Genomic DNA, 13,397 nt, shown 5'->3' with positions numbered 1-13,397 from the left:
ACCTCAACCCAACTGAGATGCATTGGCATTACTAAGAATAATTCCTGAAATAAAACAGTTTTATTAAGAATGGTACAAAATTGCTGTGCAGGTATGATTCACATTTGTAGAAAAACGTGGCGGTTTTGATATGAAACCTTATTGTGTGTTAAGCAGACTGCAAATATCAGCTCAAAGTTCAGCGAAATGTAAGTGTCTTGAAGTGGGCTTTCAGATATACAATGAAGAGAAATCAGATTCTACCGGTAAATCTACCTGTCGCATGCTGACATATTAGACATGCTGTGCTTGACATTTGAGTTAATAAAACTTCTAAAAAGAACTAAAGTACAGATGAGTCGTCTTGACACTCACTGATTTACAGAGATCCTGGAACTGTAATTCCATCCGTCACCTAACACTTTTTTGGGTACACCATAACATGTCCCAGCCGAGTGTTTTGCAATGCTTATCAGATTGTAGGTGCCAAGAGGTACATTTAACAGTACTTGTGTAGTGACACAGTATCAACTGACTTCAGTTCATACAGCTCAAGGCGTTCTGTCGGTGTCAGACTGACAGCCACTGAAGAATGTTTTCTGAAAGAAACTGTTGTTACTTTAATCACACAATTAAAATAATTTAAGCACATATTTAATATCTAAATTTAATTCATCTTGATATTTTTCATGGCTAGTTCAGGCTGTAAAATGTCACACCCCCCACAAAATTATATATGAATAGTTTTTTTAAACACTAAATTGATTAAAAAGTCACAGTAAAGACATAATGCCACAATTTCTATTTCAAATATTCTTTTTGCAATCATTATTTAAAATTTTCTCAACAAAGAATCCTGAAATGTCAAGCATAATAGCAGCACAACTGTTTTCAACATTGATAGAGATGTTTATTGAGCAACATCAGAATTATTTCTGAAGAATCATGTGACACTGAAGATATTACAACAACATTTTTTGATCAAATAAAAGCAGCCTTGGTTACCTTAGATGTGTCTTTTTAAAATATTTTTAAAAAAATCATACTAACTGCAAATTTTTGGTTAATATTTAAAATATTTTTGGAACACCAAAAAGAGCTTTCTAAGATCTTGGCAAATGTTGTAAAATGAAATTTTCCTTTTATTACTAATTATAATGTTTCTGTCATGATTCATAAACAAAACATAACATTTCAAATAACTACAAGGAAATCCAAAACAACACATCTGACAGGTTTTCCATGATAATTGTTTATTGCAGTGCAAGGCATGACATCTAACTCCTGGGAATAGAATCTCAAGAATTCATGAGGAGATACATTCCCTGGAATAACCCAAGACTAGGAAAATGACAACGTTCACAAAAACCCTTCAGACAAAGCAGTACGAAGACAAACACCAGGACAAAGCAGCAGAAGAATCACACACCGCAACATTAAACCATATTCTTCACCATTTGAAAGTGATGGTTTGTTGGTTGTAATACAATAAAAATAAAACCAGTGATTGGCTCCTTATGATTTCAATTCTCAACTTAAAAGAAAACTTAACCTTGTCTTTAGTTATGCAATTTTAGATTTTCATCCACAGTATGAATCTTTCAGATACCCCGGTGCATAAACTTCACATAATTCACCTGCTGTCTTGTGATTCGACATCTTATCTCACACTGGAACAAAACACTAAAGGAACAATACAAATATAAAGTAGGCATACGTGGGAGAAAATAACAAAAACAACAAAAATACTGTACAAAATAATTGAAACACTAATTCATTGTTTATCACAAAGTGTCTAATCTAAGGGAATCATTTTAAAAGGTACATAACTTTGTGTGAAGCACCTGCCCTTTTCTCAGAAAAGAACCTATGGGCATGTACTGTGGACATTCAGTAATGGAGAACGAAACCAAATGAACCCTTATTTTTCCTTTCAACAAATAAACGAGCAGTTGTCAACATCTGAAGGGCTATACTGCATGCTTTCAGGAAAGCTGCTGTTTCCTACACAAGGATCACAAGAAATTCTTCCGCAATCAAACCATGACAGCAGCACATAGCCCTTATGTACACTTCAAAACCATTACTCATCAGAGGTCGAGAGAATAACATCATACCAGTTTTTGTGTCTTGTAAATATATGTACACACTTTGGAATGTACTATCATTTTGCGTAAAGAGAATAAATCTGACAGAATTTGAAGCAATAGTTCAACCAAAAAACAATTCTGTTTTTACTTACCCTCATGTCATTTTAAACCTGTATGACTATGTATTCCTTGGAACACAGAAGAAAATGCATTTAGGGACAAAACTAGTTGAATTATACAGTGATTGAAACAACATATAACATATTTTTGGATGAACTATCCCTTCAAGCTAGTTCCCAAAGAACAATAAAATCTGTTTTTGTAGTAACAAGGAAGCAATAATGTATATTGATGGAAAGCATGTGACATACAGTATATGTGTTTATGTACATTAAACAGTCATGAGTTTTCCTGAGGGTGTTCATATCTCAGTAATGTTCTATTTGTAGAGCATAAAGGATCAGTTAATGCACAGGAAAGGGTGTTTATGCTGTATTTTGTTATGTGTTCAGGGAGCATGTTTATCTAACAGGGATTTGATGCGTTCATGTAAGGGCTGGCACACCCTCTGGTAGGCCTGCGGCGTGAGGTGAAGATAATCATACATGTCCTGGTGTGCGATGGAACCGTCTGAGTGAATGAACCCAGGGTCCATGTCCAGAAAGGAGACATGAGACAGAGGCGCTACCTCAGCCTGAATTAGAGCATTCACACTCACATTACGCTCACGAAGAGGGTTTGGACTTTTGCCTCTCGGCAGTAACCCCTAGTGGAGAGGAAAGAGAGCATTACATTCTACAGATGATAAGTTTGGGTCTTTTACACCAAACACTGCATTAATGGGATACTAATATCTATAATGCTGATGAAAATGGATAATTCAAACGATAGGAGTCAGTAAGATTTTTTTTTTGAGAAATAATGTTTTTGAAATAAGTCTCTTTCACCACCATTTATTTGATCAAAAACAGAGTAAAACTGTAATACTGTAAAATGTTATCCTAACTTCAATTATTCTAAAATAAATTTATTTCTGAGATGGCAAAGCTGAAGTGTTACGTGATCTTTCAGAAATCACTGTAATATGCCCATGTGGTGTTCAAGGAACTTTTCTTATCATTATCTATGTTGACAACAGCGGTGCAGTTAAATATTTTTGTTGAAACTTAATTTTTATGATGATTTTTTGATGAATAGAAATTTCAAAAGAACAGCAATTTTTTTGCAACAGCCTTTTATAATACTACAAAGCAATTCTGTCACTTTTAAGCTATTTAATACATCCTTGCTGAATAAAAGCATTGATTTCTTAAAAAGAAAATCTTACCAACCCCAACAGTAGTGTACACTATAGTTAATGTGATTAATACTTCCATTTATATGATGAAATTATAGTGTTTACATTTTGTTGGACAGGTATATTACTTCAGTTTTTTTAAAAGGTATTCCGTTGCCTAATTCTCTGCTGATCATGTCACAATGGAACTACGATTTTGATAAAACTGGTATGATGAATTAAAAAAAAAAAAAAATTATTGTAAAGAATTAAATGCTGTGACAGAGAGGTAGGAGCTAAGATAACTAACCAATACTAGAGTGTGAGCATTGGGCAGTTTCTGATGGATCACATTGATGATGGCCATGATGCCTCCACAGATCTGTTCTGGGGTGTGACCATGATTATTAGTGCCTACCCACAACACCACCACCTGTAGAAAAACACACAAAAGACCACATTTCCACTTACTCTATTTTGATACAAGAGGGTCTGCTGCATTTGCTTTATTTCCTCTTTAAGATGCCTAAATAGTGTCATTTTCTTTCATGTCCCAACACAAATAAGGGATTCATACACAAATACAAATGCATAGATTTACTGTTTACACATACATAGTTTATCTGGACCATCCACCTTATTCTTAAACGCGGAAGTAAGCCGCTTTCTGTAAATGTGCGAGATTTCTGGTTCATTAGCTGCCTTAGAGAGATAACGAGAAGAATAACAGTGCAGTAAACCATACAACCGTTTGCACTACAAGCCAGTGTGTTCATAATTATGATAATACATTAAAATAATATGGTAAGACATACCAATTTGCAATATCAAAGAGCAAAAAGAGCTGTTTTGCACAGCTAAAAATAGCTGGACGCAGATGAGACCGGAAGCCAGACACATTAAATTTACAAATGGCCGTGACCGCTCTTATGGGAAAAATAAGGTGGATAGGGTGAACATACTCCACCCTAATATTTTGAAAAGCTTGGTTAAAAAACAGCCTCAAGATAAATGTTGGTTTCATTTAAAAAAAAAAAAAAAAAAAACTGATCAGTTGGAGAAAAACAAACTCTAAGAGTATTTTAAAGAGTAATCATTATTTATTGAACGGTAAAATTCTTAAATCACATACCTTTGGGCTGATGTGGTCCAGTTCTCCATTCATGAGTCTCCACAATACATGCTGTGTAGCATCCCCACCAACCCCAAAATTCAGAGCATGGAGAGGAGAAAACAGTTTTCGCCAAACCTGCCAACAAACATAAAAACTAATTTTACACAAAAACACATAAATGTGTGCGCAGTCACTCATATGAATGACAGATATTATGTCACAGTATGAAGAGGGAGATGCAGATACTTTGCTATACCTCAAACTCATGCAGAAGCTGGACAAGTGAATCTCCAACAAACAGAACATCAGGCTCTTTTCCTTTACTGTCTGTTACAAATCGATTGTGCTGCGAGATGAGAACACACAAAAATGCTACTAAGGCTCCATTTGTATATTAGAGAAGGTATAGGCTAAGTGTTTATAACAAAGTGATATATTAACAGCCTAATAGGAATGCTAAGGTTGTAAAATATATTATTATATAAAAGAAGCACCAATGACATCCATCGACCATCTCCCTGTATGTCCTGACAGGGGGTGGGTGTGGCTGCAGGGTTAGCCTCTTCACTCATCACTTCCTGAGGACAGACATTGAGAGACATGACACGCTACATTTTCTCCAATAGCCTTACATATGGATCCTCATATTAGACCAAACATTTAATTTTAAATTTTGAGTACAACGTTGTGTTTTAAGCATACAAGATATTAAAATTCATAATGACTTTTTGACAAGTTGTACTGTGGTTAGTTTATGTACTTTGTACACATCCTATGACAAGACAACCACAAATGCAGAAGATAAAAAGCAGGGAAAAAAATTCACAGCTGAACTAGTTTGGTGCAATTTTAGGCACTGCAGTAGTTCACCTCACAAACAAGCTGGTGCAAAATTAGCATCTTATAAATAATAACTGGAAGTTTTAATGTATACAAAAGTTAACGTTCTCATCAGTACAGCTTACTATGCTTCCAGCTAACCAGCTCACATGGCTAATGTAGCACTTAGCATGTGGATACCTTCCATTTAGAGGAACAAGACGCAAATGTGTAACATCCTACTTTTGCTATATAAGTATATATAATACACGTTAACACTAATGTCGATTCATATTAACTAAAGACAGGGGAAATATCGTTACCACAGCAGAGTTCAGTGCTCAATCAGTCAGCCAGCGGTCTCTGCTGCCAAACCCCGGAAGCTGGAATATCGAACCAGGCATTACTGGCAGATCACCGAGCACGGTCGGCCTATAAAATAACATTATACTTTATAAAAGCGAAAAGGTCATTAAATCTCCTTGGTTTTTATGTTTCAGTGGTTCAAATGTACGTAAAACATTCAAACATTACTTAAAACCAATCTTTTTTTTGTCTTCGCCGAAATCTGCGTTTGAGGTCCATCTTTGAAGCACGTTGCCAAGCAACGGAAAGGTAAAACGTAACGGCTTTTGGACTTTAACTACATGCCGATGTTATTAGATGATTTAATATATATGTATATTTGACAATGAAGAAATTATTTCACTTTGAACACAAAGAATGCTGTTCATTTGAGGTATGTTTCTAAATGTTGCCATAGGATGAGCCTAAAAGTGTAAAAGGCATGAGACTGTTAACTCTGACAGTTAAATGAATTATAAATGCATTTCAGACTAATTTGTTGCATTTTAATAACTTGTGTTTAATAGTCTTAACATGAAGATGAGCCACCAATCCAACAGAAGTTTTCTACATAAACATAACTTACTGAAGACATCCAGTGACCGCCACAGTAGCACAGCCAAGTCTTCATGTCATACAGCCAATGCTGCCCATACCAGCAAACCAGGGTGCTCTAGCAGCATGAGAACAGATGTGCTTTGCAACTCGTCTCATAAAGTGAGGCGACTTAAAACCAGGAAGGAGAGGAATCAGAATCGAGGTCTGGAGAGAGAGAGGTATCACCCAGTTTCTCAGCACAGCAGAAGAGAAGGTGGTGAGAAAGCACATCATCCACTGGCTTGCTCTAGAAAAGAGAGGGCATTCGCTAAACCATTCATGCCCCAGAAGCCAAGCATCATAACTGAAGGACGCCTTACTTCCAACCGAGGCCTTTTCAGCCATGAAATTAGGTCCATAGATATTGAGAGGCTGGTGAGCGAGCAGATAAAGAGAGACGAGCAGAGAAAAGAGCAAAGAAAACAGTCTATGATGCACATTACATCACCGCTGCCTCCCTCTGTACCTGATTCAGACCCAGACTGCACTCTTGATGAAGTACCGAAACCAGAAAATAATACGCCACCACAAGTGAAGAGGAAGAAAAGTTCAAGAAAAGAGCCTAGAGAAATAAACGCAAGTGGTTTTCAGAATAATAGAAGGGTCGTTGTATCTATGGGACCATCTAGAGAAGATGGGAAGCATGACAGAAATGCCAACAGCAGAAAGGAAGATACTTATAGCAAGTTAAGACAAGATAGTCCGAGTAGCCCCCCAAGAGAAACTGAATATGTGGTTTTGTCATCCTCAGAAAATGAACCAGTTCATCAGTTATGCTCTACTCCAGTTGAAACTAATATGAATAACTCTGATGTTTCACAAACAGGCAGTCACAAATTTCATGATGAAGAAATCCAAGAAAATGGTTTTATGAATATTCAGAGATTTGAGAAAAACTCTACAACGGTGGGATTCCCAAACATGAAAGTTACGCAAAACCTGCAGACATTAACCTCTCTATGTGATCTGGACTCTGGGGCTGGTCAAGTAGGAGACAATGTTGAGCAAGGAGAGCAAATGTCACTGTCATGTAGGGAAGCAGTGAAAAGGCTCCTGACATGTTTGTGCCAGAGTTCAGAGCTCCATGTGCCAAGCCGTCGGCATCCCCTGCTGGCCGAGTGTAGAGAGGCACTGCTACAGACTTTACAAAAAAGACACAGTTTCCAGTTAGAGCACAACCTCCACAGGCTACATTCATTCTTGAATAGGAATCAAACTGCTTCTCAGCTCAGCTCAGGACAGAGAGGTGAAAATTGCTCACCTTCTAGCCATGCAGTGGAGAATGAGGATAGGTGCTTCAGCAGGAACATAGAGATATGGAAAGGTGTGTCAAATTTTTACATTTGTTAAAAAAACAACAAGAAGACAAATAGAAAAAAAATATATTTTAGAAATCAGTAGAGCATGAAAACAGTGGCATGGTCATTGGCTCAATTCCCATTGAATGCAAAAAAATGTATACTTTTAATACAATGTAAGTCACTCTGGATAAAAAACGTTTGCCAAATTCATAAATGAAAATTAATAATTTAAAATGAAATGTCTTTAAAAAAGTAATGTTGTAACCATCAAGTAAAGAATAATAACATACATTGTCCTCACACTTTAAAAAAAACCCCAACAGATTATGGCAAACTTCTCTGTAGGGTTTTATTATTATTATTACAGGACAATTGTATCACCTATTTTTGATGTAATGCACTCAAAAAATATGAATTGTAATTTAGAAAATATGCTTATTACATGATGGATATAATTTACGATTGATGTTTTAAATTACCTTTCTGCGTCCTAGACAGTGCCATGCAACAAGATTATTTAACACAGGATGTTAAGCAGGACTTGGACAGAGGAGCTTTCACTAAGAAACGTAGGATACAAGAGTGGAAGGCCTCGTCAAATCTCTTCTCCCTTGAAGAACCACAACAGTCACACACTGACATGGTGAGTAACAAAGTAAAGAATCAAATCCAAATAATACCAAAATAGTTGTAAACTAGACTATAACAGAGGTTAAAATTAATTTTGCATGTGAATTTGATTGGTTAATCTTTGCAGTTTGACCAGTGGAGGGCAGCTAGTTTGTCTCAGAATTGCATCAGAGCTCAGTGTCATCGCAGCAGACAGCTCTTTAACCAGGAACAGAACTTTACCCAGCATGCCGTCCCTATAGTCAAAAGCCCCACCTGGGTTGATCATCCTGTGGACTCCTATTCCCAGCAGCAGTCACTGAGCAGAGGGGAAAGTTTGAAAAACATAGATTTAGACCTCTCTAGAATTTCTCAACAGTGGAGGGAAGACAAAGATCTTGATTTGAATTCGTATCACATATATGAGAGCAGAAAACAAAAACCACAAGCATCTTTTGGAGGATGGTCCCATCAGCAGCAAGTTCAGGATGAAAGAGAAAGATGGGCTCCCTTCTCATTCTCAGCATCCAATCTCTCAGAGGGCTTTCAATACAAGCCTTTTTTTCGCTGTCCACATCCATCAAACACCCTGGTCAGGTCAGACTGTCTTGGTATGACTCACTGTCCCAGGACAAACACACCTAATAGGGTATTTTACCCTCCCCTTTACCTTTAGCAAAGCTGTTTGCCACAATTGAGGCTCTTAGCCAAGATTATCTTTGTACGAGTGTATGAGGATGAACACACATTCCTTTTTTCTTTTTTGAAAGACCATCACCTTTCTGTGAGATTTCAATTTGAGGGTTCAGTGTGCAAAAATTATGTACAGTCATGATTTCTCTGGTGTGTTTGTATATACTGGTAACAGGTATTAAGAGTGAATGAAACTTCTTAAAAACAAATCACTCTTTGTGCTGCACAAATAATAAAAGCACCACACATTAGTTTTCTTTTATTCTCCTGAATTAATAGGGAGAATGTTCACAAGGATGCTGGTTGTTTATTTACTTATTAGTTTTTTGTATTATTATTTAATCAGATTTCTTCTGTATATCTTGACTGGACTTTTATCATTAAGTTCAGCATCCTGTAAGAAAAAAAATGATTGTGATTCTTTAATAAAGCAGTACAAAATTAAAACCATTTTTACATCAAACTGATTTCACAATTTGCATTTGGTAAAATATCTTGTAGCAAACTTAAATGTAAGAATTCAACTGTGTAATACTCTCGTGAAGGTCAACCGATCACAGCTATTTTACCTGTTGAATTTCTACAAACGTATGAGTCACGGTGCACACAGAAGGGAGGAACGAGGAACACGCAGACGAGGAGTAAACTCAAAATAACAGTCTTTACTGAAGACATCAAGGCAGGGCAAGACAAGGCAGGGCAAGACAGGGCAGGGCAAGACAGGGCAAGGCAAGGCAGACAGGAACACCAGGGAGTAACGAGTAGACCAGACGACATGAAACTGAACAGGCAGGAATTTAAATACACAGGTTAATGACTAAAACACAGCTGGAACAGAATTAACTAATAATCACATAAAACGAGGACAAGAAACAAACCAAATATGGACACAAGAGGCGGGAACACATGACACACACGACAGAGGACTGATGGTATATATTTATTTATTTATTTAATTTTTATTACATTTTTACCATAAACTCCTAATAAAAATTCTAAATAGCTTCCGGCGAGTTTGTATCTTTTCCATTATTATTTTCCATTTTTCTATGTTTGCAAGCCTGCAATTTACAGCCTTTTAATTTACATTTATTGAAATTCGTTACATTTGTTTTTATATTGTACAGATTAAATTATGTGTCAGTGTAATCAGGGCATCAGGTAATATACTTCATCATCTGTTGGTGTCTGATTCATAAAATATTCTCTTTCCTCCTGGTCCTCTTTGTCTTGCCTCCTCTGATCATTCTGCTCCTTCATCTTCTGCTCCTCTTGGCTTCCAGTGTTGCTGCTTCTTAGTGCTCTCTTTAACTGATTGCAGAACAGTTCTTTTGAACTGTTTGGATCAGAACAGTTTGGCCCAGGCCACTGCAAATAAGTCTTTTTGAGCATGACTTTCCTCATACGGTGATAAGTGGACAGTTGCCGCTCAGGGATAGGCTCCAGAAAGACCAGCAAAAGCACATCCTGCATTTCTTGAAAGAGACGATAGCTGGCCAGCTGGCTCTCCAGTTAGCACCATTCGCTGCGAAGGAAGCTCTGACTGACCACACATATCGTTTTGCGACTGCCATACTTGACAGCCACAATGTTGTCAACAATATCTCGGCCCAGCTCGAAATCTCTGTGGTGCAGGCAGAGCCGAAATGATGAACCCTCGAGGTTCAGCAACAGCTGTTCCATTACCCAGTCTTCATCTGCTGAGTTGTAGGAAACAAAGGCATCGTACTTGTATTTCTCCTCCTGGTCCCTTAAGCGATGCCACTGTTCTCCAAACCATGATCGAAACACATAGTACCCATACTTAAATTTCCAGTAAAGTCTGACATAGAGAAGTGGTATCAAGACCAGTAAGATTGTGAATGTAAACGTTGAGGAAAACAGGTAGAGTGCTATGTCTACATAACACACATTAGTGTCGAAGTTTTGAAAAAATGAGCCTGGGTGGTCTTGGCATGTAGTATTGAAAAGATAAGAAAACTGGAGTCTCTTACTGCTTATGGTCCAGTTCTGTAATTCACTATTACGGCAGCCACAACTGAGAGGACAGCTGCGCATGTCAACGTATGTCAGATTGTCCAGTAAACTTATGCTCAAAGACATCAAGGCATTGCGATTGAGATGTAGTTGCTTCAGTCCTGTGAGATTTCCAAAGACCTCTTTAGAAAATGATTTAATGCCCATGTTCTCAACAGATAATATCTTTAATTTTCTAAGGTTTTTGAAAATACCAGGTTTGAGCTGGGCAATCCCAACACATGAGTTGTCCAGAGTTAAGAAATCCAAGCTTTTCAGGTCATCAAATGTGTCAGCACCAAATCCAATGATGTGGTTGTTAGTGAGGTAAAGACTTTTCAGAGAAGTTAGACCACGGAAAAATGCACGTGGCAACAAGTTTATGCCATTTGGTTCCTGTGCATCAAGTTTCAGATCAAGAAGCTTCGACATATTTATAAATGGCGATTATGTGTGTTCTGTAAAATACAGGATGTGGTTAGCCTGTAAATCCAGCACCTGCAGGGTGGCATGAAGTTTTCCAAAGAGCGTGCTGTCTATCTCTTTTAGACGATTTCTGTCTAAATACAGATTGGTCAAGTTTTCCAGTCCATAAAATGCATGTGGCCTCATATGCGTGATCTTGTTCCCTCCTAAATCTAAAATAATTAGATTTGACAGATTTTGAAAGGCATAGTTGAAAATCACAGCTATTTGGTTGTTGCGCAGGTTGAGCGTTTTCAGGTTGGTAAGATCATCAAATGTGTGTAATGTTATTCTGAGAAACTGTAAGGTTTGTTGCAGTAGGAAATATGTCACTCACAATTGTAGTTATGTCTGTTTCATGACATTTAATACATCTGAAGAATTGATTAGAATCAGGGATCTCTATGCAACTCCTGAAACTGTAGCTGAAGGCAAGGTTAAGGAGGCAGATGAATATTGCCTTTATGATCAGTTCACGACATGCAGAATCTGCCATATTTTTCAATTCCACTTTTTAATGTAACTCCCATTGACTGCATTCATGAAAGTCCAACACTATGAGGTTCTTCACTCAGTATGAGCAACACCTAACACTTAATACAGCCAGCGGCTAGAAAAAAAAGAGGGCAAGTTTATAATCAGTTTGAATCGGCAATAAACTTATTATATATTAATCCATATGTAATGCTGTTAGTCAAACTTCAATTTTTTTCTTTGTTCTTTATTTATTTATTATAAAATCACTTCAAAGATGATGGAAGTATCCAGTTTATTTGAATCCATGCAGGGAAACATATGCAAAAACATCCTTACATTACTCAGAAACAACTTCTGTAATGCACTCTAGCATAACCTGTCTCAAGTGCCAGTTTCCCATTTCTCAGACCCTTTTTTCCTTTTGTTTTATTTACATCCTTAAAAATGTGAAGAATTATACAATAGTGGATTGAAACGATAAAATCATGGTAAATACTTAAAGAAATCTTAAAGAAGGGTTACATGGAAATGCATGACAAGCTCTTCTTGACAAGTTTCTCTTTTTTTTTCACATTCTCCGGTTGTTCACAATACTGACATTCAAGTACATAAAAAGGTAAAAAACCTTTCCCGCTGAACAAAGTAAACTGTGAGCTATATATGTGACATTATTCTCTCTAGTATTAACAGGATAAATACAGAGAAAAATCTCAGATTCACTATATAGCCTAAATCTCATATCTTTCATTAATTCATATTATTACATTGACTCTTTTGCTTAAAACAGTCTGTAGATTTTAAACTAAACTAGATTTAATGTAATTTAGTAGCTTACCTTCATGAAATCGTCCCTGATTATTTTGCAAGACTATCACAGGCGTCCTCTCTCTTATAAACATATTCCCTTCACAGGAATAGAAAGAGGAACCAAAAAGGTTTGCCAGAGCAAATAAGAGCTGACAACGGATCACATAGCCTGATCCAATTGTTTCATTATTCAGAGAAATCTTGAATACTTTCTTTAAACAAATAAATGTTTAATAATCATCAGTATATCATCATCACCATCATTATTTATATAGCCTTAAGTTGGAGAATTCTGTTATCCCTGAAATTGTTTTAACCCGAATTAATTAAGTACACTGAACATAAAAATTAAAAATTTTTATGTAGTACTGAATTTTTTGAGTTAGGTGTACGATTTGCATGAGTTTCCTCGCTCTATTGAATGTTTCACGTTGAATCAACTCAAGCTTATTGGAGTCTGTTGCCAATGGCAAGGAAATGAGGAACGTGACAGAAGAAGCTGATTGGTCTGAGCTGACTCCTCGGGGGCGCGCATTTCTGTCAGTGTTTGCTGATGAGTTGAAACTCTTTCTTTACCTTTTGCTCTGAAACCATTATTAATAATTGAAAGGTATAACAGTTAGCTAATTTAAAAGATATATAATTTAAGACTGCATGAATGTCGATTGCAAACCTTTCGCCACGGTCTTTTACGGATCGGCTTTTTTTTTTTTTTACTTTACTTTTGCAAGTAATGTTTTACACAAACAAGCTTATATTGAAAAACTTTGTGCATGTGCCGGAAATTAGATAAAGAAATGCAATCTCTC

General features: G+C 36.7%; 3 protein-coding genes across 4 annotated transcripts; 1 reads left to right on the top strand and 2 right to left on the bottom strand.

The window, feature by feature from the left end:
• Window positions 1–872: 872 nt before the first annotated feature.
• Window positions 873–5,889, bottom strand: LOC306878331 (platelet-activating factor acetylhydrolase IB subunit alpha1-like). 2 transcript variants are annotated; one of them, XM_079430609.1, is made up of 7 exons: window positions 5,813–5,889; window positions 5,602–5,710; window positions 4,954–5,037; window positions 4,716–4,805; window positions 4,478–4,594; window positions 3,656–3,778; window positions 873–2,835 (listed from the first exon to the last, which is right to left on the bottom strand). In XM_079430609.1, the coding sequence occupies exons 3-7, from the start codon at window positions 5,029–5,031 to the stop codon at window positions 2,578–2,580; spliced, it is 666 nt and encodes a 221-aa protein (XP_079286735.1). In that variant the 5' UTR covers window positions 5,032–5,037; window positions 5,602–5,710; window positions 5,813–5,889; the 3' UTR covers window positions 873–2,577. The 2 variants fall into 2 exon arrangements, with proteins under 2 accessions (XP_079286735.1, XP_079286736.1); XM_079430610.1 differs by having other exon boundaries at window positions 5,602–5,884.
• prr19 (proline rich 19) lies at window positions 5,878–9,260 on the top strand. The gene is made up of 4 exons (XM_079430607.1): window positions 5,878–6,017; window positions 6,151–7,544; window positions 8,016–8,164; window positions 8,279–9,260. Exons 2-4 carry the CDS (start codon window positions 6,158–6,160, stop codon window positions 8,804–8,806), a joined length of 2,064 nt encoding a protein of 687 aa, XP_079286733.1. The 5' UTR covers window positions 5,878–6,017; window positions 6,151–6,157; the 3' UTR covers window positions 8,807–9,260.
• Window positions 9,261–9,870: 610 nt separating this feature from the next.
• Window positions 9,871–12,697, bottom strand: LOC306878002 (toll-like receptor 13). The gene is made up of 2 exons (XM_079430081.1): window positions 12,617–12,697; window positions 9,871–11,914 (listed from the first exon to the last, which is right to left on the bottom strand). The coding sequence occupies exon 2, from the start codon at window positions 11,269–11,271 to the stop codon at window positions 10,336–10,338; it is 936 nt and encodes a 311-aa protein (XP_079286207.1). The 5' UTR covers window positions 11,272–11,914; window positions 12,617–12,697; the 3' UTR covers window positions 9,871–10,335.
• Between the last annotated feature and the right edge of the window lie 700 nt (window positions 12,698–13,397).

The sequence above is a fragment of the Barbus barbus genome (genome assembly GCF_936440315.1).
Source record: "Barbus barbus genome assembly, chromosome: 12".
Lineage (NCBI taxonomy): Eukaryota > Metazoa > Chordata > Actinopteri > Cypriniformes > Cyprinidae > Barbus > Barbus barbus.
This window is presented reverse-complemented; position numbering and strand designations above follow the sequence as displayed.